Source organism: Pelobates fuscus, chromosome 6 (assembly GCF_036172605.1).
Source record: "Pelobates fuscus isolate aPelFus1 chromosome 6, aPelFus1.pri, whole genome shotgun sequence".
In the NCBI taxonomy this organism is placed as follows: Eukaryota; Metazoa; Chordata; class Amphibia; order Anura; family Pelobatidae; genus Pelobates; species Pelobates fuscus.
In genome coordinates, this window is record NC_086322.1 from 216,792,816 (window position 1) to 216,804,866 (window position 12,051).

General features: G+C 39.4%; 1 protein-coding gene across 1 annotated transcript in view; it reads right to left on the bottom strand.

The window, feature by feature from the left end:
* The window catches only part of UBA6 (ubiquitin like modifier activating enzyme 6), an 84,941-nt gene that overhangs the window by 46,998 nt on the left and 25,892 nt on the right, over nt 1-12,051 (bottom strand). The window contains exons 12-17 of the mRNA XM_063458737.1: nt 11,916-11,992; nt 11,405-11,471; nt 7,429-7,572; nt 6,943-7,010; nt 4,953-5,031; nt 1,511-1,591 (exon numbers count right to left, since the gene is read on the bottom strand). Of these exons, the coding sequence (XP_063314807.1) occupies nt 1,511-1,591; nt 4,953-5,031; nt 6,943-7,010; nt 7,429-7,572; nt 11,405-11,471; nt 11,916-11,992 (516 nt within the window). The remainder of the gene's footprint in view (nt 1-1,510; nt 1,592-4,952; nt 5,032-6,942; nt 7,011-7,428; nt 7,573-11,404; nt 11,472-11,915; nt 11,993-12,051) is intronic.

A 12,051-nucleotide genomic window follows, 5' to 3' on the forward strand; every position in this document is an offset into this window, starting at 1 on the left:
ACCCACCAAAGCCACATTTTAACTGACATTCTGTCTGGATATAAACTTTGAGTTTAATTGAAGAGGACACAGATATGTTTCCAAACAAATCTCAGAACAATTCCATCTCATGTATCTATACAGCATATTAAAAGTAGAAATGTCACCAAGGTACAACTTGCTAAAATTGCCTATAAATAAATATATAAATATTTTTATATATTTTTTCTCCTGATTTTTGTCCCCTTTAACTATAGATACTTGAGTAGATCTAACAGTAGATACTTTGTATGATATAAAAAAAATACATAATATTTTATAGGGACACTATAGGTACCAATACAACTTTAGCTTAATGAAGCAGTTTGGGTGTATAGATCATGCGCCTGCCATTGAGACGTTAAATCTGATTATTTACACAGCCCTAGTCAAACCTCCCTGCATGTGATATGCACAGCCTTTCTAAACACTTCTTGGAAAGAAACATCTAATATTTAAACTTCCATTTTTGCATGTCCTGCTTAATTTAGAATGTCTTAACTCCTGCTCTGTTAATATCCTGCTATATCCTGTGTGTGATTTAAGTTCAATTTACAAAGCAGTAGATACAAACTTCTTAATCAAGTTAACATCTAAATTAAGTTAACATCTAAATTAAGTTAACATCTAAATTAAGTTAACATCTAAATTAAAATGAAAGCTTTTTTTTCATGCAGGCTGTGTGAGGTGTGGCTAGGGCTGCTTGGACAGAAACAAAAGTGATTTAACTCCTAAAAGGCAGATAATTGAGCAGTGTGGCTGCAGGGACATGATCTATACACCAACACCAGCAGTTCTCAAACCGTTCCTCACAATCCAGCTACAGTCCAAGTTTTTTTCGGTATCTCCAATTTAAGAAAAAAGGGAAATGCATAAAGCCTGGATTGTTGGTGGGCCATGAGGACTACTTGGAGAACCACTGACCAATAGTATCCCTTTAAACATTTCAGAGATTGTAGTTGGCTGATGACATGTATTTTGAAATGAAATTCCAAGAGTTAAATAGTGACACCCAGACATGCAAAATTCATGTTTCTGTGTAATTGTTTGCAAAAATATACCCAGTATCAAAACATTCTTTAAATTAACAACCCCCCTCACAGAAAAAAAAAAAAAATAATAATAATAATAATAATAATAATAATAATAATATATATATATATATATATATATATATATATATATATTTATATCAAATTAAATATATCAGTATCACTCTGCATTCTAGTATCAGTTTTACTCTTGGGCTCTCTCTTTCCCAGGTAGTATGAATATTTCTCAATTGAAAAGATGAACCATTCCACAAGAACATTGCCCTCCATAACCAAGTATTACATATATCCTCACTGGAATAGAATTGATCAATTTCTAAAACTCAGACCACCAACTTGGATGACGTTCGATGACTAGTTTGTAAACCAGTCATTTAATGTATTATCTGAATCGCCACTTGCCCTCCAGTATGGCTGCAATTGCATCTGCTATAACTCACCTGGCCTCTTTCTGAGTCACAACCAACTCCTAATAGTGCAAAATTTTTCAACATTTCACAACCTATGGCACCACACCCTACCTGCAGAATCAAACAAAAAGATTAGAAAATAATTTTAAGTAATGTTTAAGACAAAATTAGACAACCAAAATATACGGATACGACAATAACATTTTGCAAGAGCTAAATAAGGCATGTTTTATAAACACACTAAATTATTAAACAACCGACACAAAAATATAGTGTAGATTACTAAAACTGTTCCAATTACCTTGTGAGGGACTAGGATATATACTACAAACAGCATACGTGCCAAAATATGGTGTTTATATAGTTCTCACACCTTTTTTTTTTTTTAATTCTTTATTTTCGTTTTGGTGCATCAAATCACATTTTCATACATTTGTGACAGAGAACTTTTTGTGTGATATGTGCACCATTTTGGGTCAAGCATGATCAATTCAGGTATAACATTAACAATTTGAACAATACGTAGAGAGAAGAACAGTGTTATACAATTGTTTTGTGTTTTTGAGTGTCCACTAAGGCACGGTGTGCTTTTGCCGTATATGTGTGCGATAGTCTTGGAGATGTTAGAACTTTGCGTGAGTGTGTGGTAGTTGGGCTGTTCATGAGGAGGCCAGTATGTGGTGTAGTAAAGTTTTATAGATTAGCCCTGTGTGCAGAGTTGAATGAGTGCCTACATGCCTTAGTGGTGTGGCGCTTTTTGTCGGTAGTGGTTTTTTATCTTACTTGATTACCCCTGACCTAGGGGGTGGCGGGAGGGGAGTGTGATCGTATGGTGGACGCCAGGTGTTTGGGTTATCCGTGTTGTGCAGCCCGGGTCTCTGTGGATGGGTTAATTATCTGTTAACCTGTGGTGTTAAAGCGTGTGTGTCGGTATAGGAAGAAGAGGAAATTGTATGTCCATTGACATAAACGTTTGTCTTTAGGTTATTGAACATTTGGAACTCTAAAGTGTGCAACTGTTGGATTGTCTAAGCTAGTAATAGCGGCTCCCAATGTTCACGGCACTGGATGTTGCGATCCACTGGGTCTCGGTTCATGCTGAGTAGTGCTTTCATGGCCCCATGTCGCTTCGAGTGGGCTCCTCTGATGTGTAGTCGTCGGGTTAGGCAGTCCCAGGGTGGCTAGAAGGGGAGATGCTTCCTCCACTGAGGTCAATACATGGGTAGTTCCCTCATGGGGTACTTCTAGAGTCCCGTTGGCGCTCCATCTGTAGGCGATACCACCTGATCGGAGTTGTGTGGTAAGTGGTCCGTAGGTTTTGCGGCATAGGAGGGTGGCTTTCGAGAGGTCCTGAAAAAACGTTAGTGAAGAGTCTTCAAACTTCAGTGGTGTCTTGTCTTTCAGGCTTGCCATTATGTGAAGCTTATCTTGCACTGTGACGCATCTGAGGATGACGTCTCTGGCTGCTTTGTTCTTCAGGTGTGGGGGTGGGGGGGCAAGCGGTATATACCGTCTATGTTTATTTTCTTTACCACTGTGTGTGGGAGCACCGTGTTAAGCAGGCGCCTGATATATTGCGGCAGTTCTTCGGTTGATATTGTCATGGGGATGCCCCGTATTTTGATGTGTGAGCGGCGTTGTCGGTCTTCCACGGTGGACATTTTGATTGATAGGTAAGTTTGCTGTTGTTGTAGTTGTTTAATAGCTTCTCCCATCTTGTTCATGTGAGTGTGGACCGACACCACCTCTTTCTCTGTGGAGCTCACCCTTTCCGTGACCTTGTTTAATTCTGTCTTGAGGACAGCTGAATCTGCTGCCAGGAGTTTGTGGATATCTGCAAACAGGATTTTCAGGTCCCTTTTAGTAGTTGGGGCTGAATCATCCTCCGTCTCCACTAATGGTGACTGCGTTGTTTGTAGGTTTCTGGCTGAGGCAGGTCTGGGCTGTGTTAGGGATTGTGCCCTATCCTGCTGTGTTGCATGAGGGTACCCCAGTTTGTCTTGGCTCTGTGGTGCCATAGTGCGTAGCTGTTCGTGGGGCTGCATTGGGGAGTGCCCCTGGAGGTTGGGTCCCTGCCCTGCTGCCCTGGGTGCCATACCTGGTTGGTTAATGTGAGGGCTCCCCGGTCGGTCTCGGAACTGCTGGGTGTGGGCGGGCGCCTGGATATGCTCCGGCGCTGCGGCCGTAGGTACCGCCCGGGTTTGGGCGGGCTTTTGGAACATGGCCCCTATATCCCCGTCTCTGGTACCTTGGTGCCTTTGGGAACGGCGTCCCATGGCCGGGGTGTGGTCCGGTATGTCAGGGATGTCCAGCAGGTTCGTCGTCGAGGCCTAGGCTTGATGGTGCGTGGTGGGCCCCGATCTTGTGTGTTTCCGCTTCTGTAGCTTCTGCGGTTGAAAGAACGGCATTGAGAGGTGCAGTGTTTTGTGCGGTAGCCGTCTAGGTGTATTTTGTGGTTGGATGATTACAGGAAAGTGGGGATTTTTGTGGATTTTGTTTGTGTGGTCTGGGAGCTGTTAGATATGGCGTCCGTTCATGTTGAGTTGCAAGCTCCGCCCCCGTTTCTCACACCTTTTAACAGTCTTAGATGCAGAAAAACAAAAAATAAGCGCTCTCTTCTCAGGAGTGAGCAGCAGTTCACCAACAAGGTGTTCCCTCAACCTTGTGATAAATGGACAAATAGAATAGAAAGGTGAACAGCGCTAAAACTCAGATAATGTACATACGTTTAGTAGAGATACTGGCCAACGAAGTAACTTAAAAAAAAAGAAAACAGAAGTACAATAATAGTACAGTATGTATGAACAATATAATTCAACAAAACAGAGGTGTTGTATTCACACTCACACGTTAAAGAGCTATATCAGCTCGGTGTTAAGAGCCTGGACGGATTATTCCGTCCAGGCTCTTAACACCGAGCTGATTTAGCTCTTTAAAGTGTGAGTGTGAATACAACACCTCTGTTTTGTTGAATTATTTTGTTCATACATACTGTACTATTATTGTACTTCTGTTTTCTTTTTTTTAAGTTACTTCGTTGGCCAGTATCTCTACTAAACGTATGTACATTATCTGAGTTTTAGCGCTGTTCACCTTTCTATTCTATTTTAACAGTCTTAGTCAGGACTAAATAATCTGAAATTAGCCCAGCCACTAAAAATGTAATATTAATAAATCATGTTCAACATTACAAACCAAAAAAGCCAATGTATAAAAGATTAATAACGTTTGAAAGAATATGACTGTCATAAGTGTATGTCAAATTCTATTATGGTGATATTTCATCAGATGTTTCCTAAGATGGAGACACATTGTTTTTCACAAAGTGTATCTAAGATGCATTCAATGCTCCGAGTTCAAAGCAGTAAGCATTAAAATTGCTTCTGTTCAATTGTCTAGCATATTGTATTGGAATTGTATTTATCCAGTCTACTATAAAATGATTCATAAATGAGTAACTTAAGATACATACCAGGAAAACATTTAAACTGTGAATCTTCTGGCAGAAAGATTCCCCAATGCAGGCCCTCAATGCATCATACCGGTCTCCCCTGTAGATGAATATGTGTTAATATGCATTATGACTCAAATTCATTAAAGTCATTAAACCAATTTTCGCATGGGTTGGAGGAGGAATATTTAAGATATATACAGATGGTTACATCAAGCAACACGTAGAAGCAAAATGAACAAAATACAAAATAAATTTGCAGCAGTCAAAAGTTCAAGAATCAGATAAAGAAAGAACAAGACTCAGAAAGTAGACCCAGCCTAGTTCTGCAACATTTCTTTAAGGCAGCACATATGTCAGTCTTAGAGTACACTGGCAGCGGTGTATGCAAAATACGCCCCAAGCTCAATTATGGGTCGATGGGGAGATCAATCAACTCAATCACTGGCCCTCACTTTAAGAGAGTAATTAAAAATGAAATATTTCATGTACAGAAAAAAAAACTAAAAATATTAAAGAAAAGTCCTATATCACTGTCTCCGACATGCTACAGCCCCACTGCATACTACATCTCCTACACAAACATACTGCTTCACATGCAGACTAAACCACTATACACACACTCACTCTGTTGTGCATGGACAACATCATCTACACACAAATCCTCCCTACAGCCACTAGACACATATACTACACCACAAACAAACAGATTTATTTAAATACACACAAAATCACACATAATACACCACAAACACCCCCTACACACATGCAATCCCATAAGCAGCCTACAAATGCATTAACAAAACCCTTTCCTGTGCTTGTCACTCTTTTGTCCTCTGGTCTGGTATATCACATGGAGACAATAGAGACAAGTAACCTGCAATTTATTACTGTGCAATTTTGTGAAACTGATACTTCTAAAATTCACATTCCTCTGTTTCCTAGCTGTAGAACTCTGTAATGTACTATTATACACTTTGCTGTGGAGTTCTATGATACACTCTTACACAACGCACAGAACTGTGAGGGTTTGTGCTGTGATGTTCTGCAGTACACTAACACGGCTCATTGCTTTTTTTTTTTTTTTTTTTAAGCTATGTTTTAAACTCATAGGCACTGAACATAACTGTTCGTTTCAATGATGACGAGGTCAAAGATTGTCCCATCATTGTAGTCCACAACAAAGAAAAATGAGGACCAGTGTCAAACTCCAAAGCAATTATCTTTGTGTTTGTATGTGCTGCTTCTGTGTGATGTAGTATATCAGTTCTTTACAGTGGGTGGGGGAGGCAACATTTAGCTTTGTCTGTTTAGCCTAAATCCTTGCATCTGCCCTGGGTGTAACAGATATATTGTAGGGAAGTAGAGAAAGATAAATATTGAGAATAATTGATGTCAAATATATTAACCGATTTAAATTTGTAAATAATTAGAGGCCTATTCATCTTAATACAATGGAGGACTGACCTGGTGCCAAAATGCATTAGAGTGCTCAGTCTAATGACTGAGACATTCTCCAAGCACTTGAGCTAGATTCACATTGACTTCCAATTTGTGGCCCATAACTAAACTTATGGGTGACATTAATCATAATGAGTTCAAGAGGAATTCCCAAAGCTTTAGGAATTCTGGAAATTTTAGCATTGAGCTTGCTAAGGTGAAAAGGGTCATGGATCTCAGTAGAATTTTATCTTCAAAACACTAAAAAACATGAATATCTAAAACTTGGGATCTTTGAAAATGATCCCAACAGTCAAATTCTACATGATAAAAAGCAGCCAATGACAAATTTATTCCACTACCAAGTGACTTTTGAACAGGTCTCTCAAACTCCGGCCCGCCAGATGTTTGCGAAATACCACTCTCACATGATTACCTGGCCATCTACTGCATTCAAAGAATTCTGAGAGTTGTAGGCTATCAACATCTGGGGGGCCAGACTTTGAGATCCCTACTCTATACAGGTAACCAAAATTAATTCCCAAATAAGGAACTCCAAATGTAACAATACCTGGGAAGAAATTCTTCTCGGCTGGTGTATTCCAATGGGTAAACAATGTCCATGGCATCCACAAATAGCTGTAATTCAGGCATTCAATAGCAGAAAGAATCAAAGCTGATATTTTAGAAATCAATTTTATTGCATTATAATTAAATAAAACCAATCTCTAGTATTTTTATTGCTCGTCAATGGGAATCAAATCACTTTAAAAGTTTACATTTCTACTTTACGGACTTCAGAATAATAAAATGCTGAGTTAACTCATATGATAATCAAACCTGCAACCTTGAAATTTTACAGACACCGTAGTCAGAGCAAAACAAATTTGTCACAGTCTGTATAGATATCAAACACTGTGTTCACTTACAAAAACTCACCTACCCACTTGACGCAACTACTGCTGAAGTAGCAAACATCTTTGAGACCTCTTTTGAAAGTAATAATACGGAGCCTCAGCTTACTTAATATTAAGTAATAAAATAAGTTGAAACATACCCATTGCAGCAAGGGTGAAAACTTTCCTGTCACTGCTTTCAAGACCTCTTGACTAACGATTCCTCCCATCACAGCAGCAAGGGGAGCCAAGAATCCTCTTGCTGTCCAGGACAACCACCTTACCAATCTTTCATCCAGCTGTGGCTACAGGGTAAGAAAGAGTCTCGGAATTAACAGTAATATGTTCGAGTACTAAAGATTCGAATAAAGTTCCAATGTTTAGATGTACTCAATACAAGTTCACAATGAAAGTTACACCTGACAAAGTTCAATCAATTTAACCAAGGATTATGCACAAAATCTCTGCTTAAAGGAACACTAAAGTGTTAGGAATATAAATATGTATAGTGTTCTTCTCTGCATGTAGGAGCAGCACTGGGGACAAAATGCACGTTCTCTTGTAATGAGAATTTAGCTGTGAGAACCAAGTTAGCCAGCCACTAAAGGCGTATTTAACCCTGCAATTTAAGCATTGTCCTATCTACTTCATGACAATTGAGTAGGGAGGAATGGTCTAGGTGCAATCCTTTAGCATCCTTGGCTAGACTAACTGCATTAATAGAAAAAAGTATACCCTTTACCTCTAATAATAGTTATGATCTTTCCACCTGAACTATCACTCTAGGATAGTAGACAGTGATATAACATACTCAGCAGGAAAACAGAAAAAAAAAAAAAAATCAATAATATCTCATATAATGAATGCAACAGACTAAATAGTAAAGTCCAGTATTGGTCTGTGCAAGTCCCTTTATTCCGGGTGTTTTCTTTGATAATGTCACTCCATGACCGAAATGGATATAAAAATACAAAGAAAAAAGTAAATTTTTGTATTTGTATTTTCTTTGTATTTTTTTCTTTTTATTTACGGTACTTTTTTCTTTGTATTTTTATATCTATTTCGGTTATGGAGTGACATTATCAAAGAAAACACCCGGAATAAAGGGACTTGAACAGACCAATACTGGACTTTACTATTTAGTCTGTTGCATTCATTATATGAGATATATTATTGATTTTTTATTTTCTGTTTTCCTGCTGAGTATGTTATATCACTGTCTGCTATCCTAGAGTGATAGTTTAGGTGGAAAGATCAGAACTATTATTAGAGGTAAAGGGTATACCGTATATACTCGCGTATAAGCCGACCCGAATATAAGCAGAGGCCCCTAATTTTACCCCAAAAAACTGGGAAAACTTATTGACTCGAGTATAAGACTAGGGTGAGAAATGCAGCAGCTACTGGTAAATTTCTAAATAAAATTAGATCCTAAAAAATATATATTAATTGAATATTTATTTGCAGTGTGTGTGAGTGTATGAGTGCAGCGTGAGTGTATGAGTGCAGCGTGAGTGTATGAGTGCAGCGTGAGTGTATGAGTGCAGCGTGAGTGTATGAGTGCAGCGTGAGTGTATGAGTGCAGCGTGAGTGTATGAGTGCAGCGTGAGTGTATGAGTGCAGCGTGAGTGTATGAGTGCAGCGTGAGTGTATGAGTGCAGCGTGAGTGTATGAGTGCAGCGTGAGTGTATGAGTGCAGCGTGAGTGTATGAGTGCAGCGTGAGTGTATGAGTGCAGCGTGAGTGTATGAGTGCAGCGTGAGTGTATGAGTGCAGCGTGAGTGTATGAGTGCAGCGTGAGTGTATGAGTGCAGCGTGAGTGTATGAGTGCAGCGTGAGTGTATGAGTGCAGCGTGAGTGTATGAGTGCAGCGTGAGTGTATGAGTGCAGCGTGAGTGTATGAGTGCAGCGTGAGTGTATGAGTGCAGCGTGAGTGTATGAGTGCAGCGTGAGTGTATGAGTGCAGCGTGAGTGTATGAGTGCAGCGTGAGTGTATGAGTGCAGCTCTCGCGAGATTTACACTGGGAGCTGACCGAGGTGCTGAACGGACGGCGCAGAGGAGGAGAGAGCGGACAGGAGCTGCAGGAGAGGTAAGTACAGCTCTGCCAGCACCCCTCTCCCCCCAGTCTGTATTATGACAATGCAAATTGCCATAATACAGACTATGACTAGAGTATAAGCCGAGTTGGGGTTTTTTAGCACAAAAAATGTGCTAAAAAACTCGGCTTATACTCGAGTATATACGGTACTTTTTTCTATTAATACATAATTACTTAATAGGTTGTTAGGTTCCCTATTGTATATACCCTCCTCTTTATGAGATGCACTTAATTAGCGCTCCACTTTCTGAATATTTCTAGACTAACTGCATGTTAGATAGCTTAAAGGACACCCAATATAGAAAACAATATAGACACCCAGACCACTTCATCTCAAAGCAGTATGAGTGCCATTTGCCCCCCATTTTAACCCTGTAGCTAAAAACAGAACAGCAATGTTTTTTGGAAAGATAACATGTCTCGAGGAGCTGTCAATATGACAGCCGCGAAATGTGCTTCCGAGAAATTAGACAGTAAAACTCTATTTCAGTCAAATGGTCTCAGAAAAATCATCTGATTTGTTAAATCACTGCGTTATGCTTCACATGCACACTAGCCTCCTCATGCTTTCCTATGGGAAAGCATTGGATTGGCCGAGATCATCAACACTGACCTTCCTTGAGGAGACCGGTGCTGCCATGGAGAAAAGGTAAGTGAACATATTTATATTGGTCACTAGTTGTATATTTTTAAACTGCAGTTTCTAAATGTCTTTAATCAAACCTACCTAATTATTGTATAACCTGTGTAGGTTATAATGTATCATGTTGGATCCGCGCTCCACATCGTCTGATGCCATCCGACAGGTGCCAATGTGAATCCACGGCAAGCGCTGCAGGCCCTCAACATAGGAAAGCATTGAATCAATGCTTTCCTCTGGGTATTTCACGGATGCTAGACGTCCTCATGCAGCGCGAGAGGATGCCCAGCGTCATTTAGACGACCTAGTGTCTGGTAATCTCCAGGAAGTGCCTATAGTGGCTGTCTGGTAGACAGCCACTAGAGGTCATCTTAGTGCTGCAATGTAAACATTGCAGTTTCTAGAAAACTGCAATGTTTTACATTGCATGACTAAGTGGGACAGGGACACTGCACCCAGACCACTTCAATGAGCTGAAGTGGTCTGGGTGCCTTTACTGTCTGTAAAACATACTTAATCAGAGGCAACACACCTGTAATAATCAAAACTAGTAATAAAGTGAAAAAATATGTAATACCACTTAAATATGCAGATATGTTGATAACTCTATGCTGTGCTATCAAGCACCAAAATACTTATGTACGTAAATATATTTGTTTACAGAGTATTAGAAAACTAATGAAAAAAGAGTAGTGGAATAAAATATATTGCTTTGTATGTTATGAGAAAATACAATTAAATATGTTACAATGCATAGTATGCTATGAGGAAATAGATTAAAGTACGGTATGTTACAAGGAAACAGATAATATTTTAGAAGAACCAGCAAGTCAGGATGCCTATGGATATACAAGAAGGACGGTGATGTAACATTAAAGGAGCACACAGAATTAATTTTGCACGTCAAATATGCTCGGTACCATTTTGTATAGGTTATCGAATCAATAGAGCCATTAAAATGGAACGGTCATTTATCTGAAAATTATAGCACTGAATAAAATACTGAAGTAAGTTATGTTGTCCTTTTTCAAGTGATGATTGATTTCAATAAAAAATAAAAAAGATTTTGCAAGAAAGATATAAAAATCCAGTTCAGACTAGGAACAGCTAGGGCACCCATTGCAAAAGTGGAAGAGAAACACTAATTTCTCCTCGCCTGTATGCTTCCTCTATGCGGACTACCAGGTGCAACTTAAATTGCTTACAATTATGATTGACAGGGAGCTGAAATGAAGGCATACTGTTGCATGGTAAAGAGGTGTGGATCTCATTATTAAGTTTTAGTTTTCACACCTCACAAATGTAGATTTGTTTACTCTATGCGGACAAATGTATATTTGTTTGCTTATCCCATCATTAAAAAAAAAAAAAAAAAAATGTGAAACCTGCAGTAACTTACTTTACTGAGAAGAGTTTCAGCAACAGATCCTGCCGATATTTGCATCTCGTCTGCATCCTGAAGGCAACTACAGAAAGAAAAGAAAAAAAAAGACATGGGATTTTTAACCCCTTCAGCTCCGCGGGAGGGGTAGGGGATGCAAGGGAGGGGGGGGGCCTATTATCCCTATAGTGCCAGGAAAACGGTTTTGTTTTCATGGCACTATAAGATCCCTTTATTATGAGTAACAAGTGAGGGAGATACAGAAGCACTGGGCAAGAGAGATGAGAGACAACATGGAATTTGAGGGACTCAAATTAGTTGGGCAGGTGAGAAAGTGGAAGCACAAGATACTGGATGGGGGTGACAGGGTGAGAAAGAACTAGAGAGGCAGGATATGAGTAATCACTATGAAAACCAGCAGAATGCTCCCACTGACTGGTGCATTTTCATAACAGTGTAGAATTGAATAAAACTCAATGAAATCATTTAATACAGTTTATGTTACGGCCTTTGGGTGACAAGACATTACCCTATATTTGGTAGGCGGTTATATTTCTCCTGGAAATGATCTAGTGCCAACATTGCAGCGTGAATGTTCAATGGGGCCTGAAAAATAGAAGAAATCAAATGAAAAGAGAATAGGTAAAAAGGCCTAACTTGGCTCT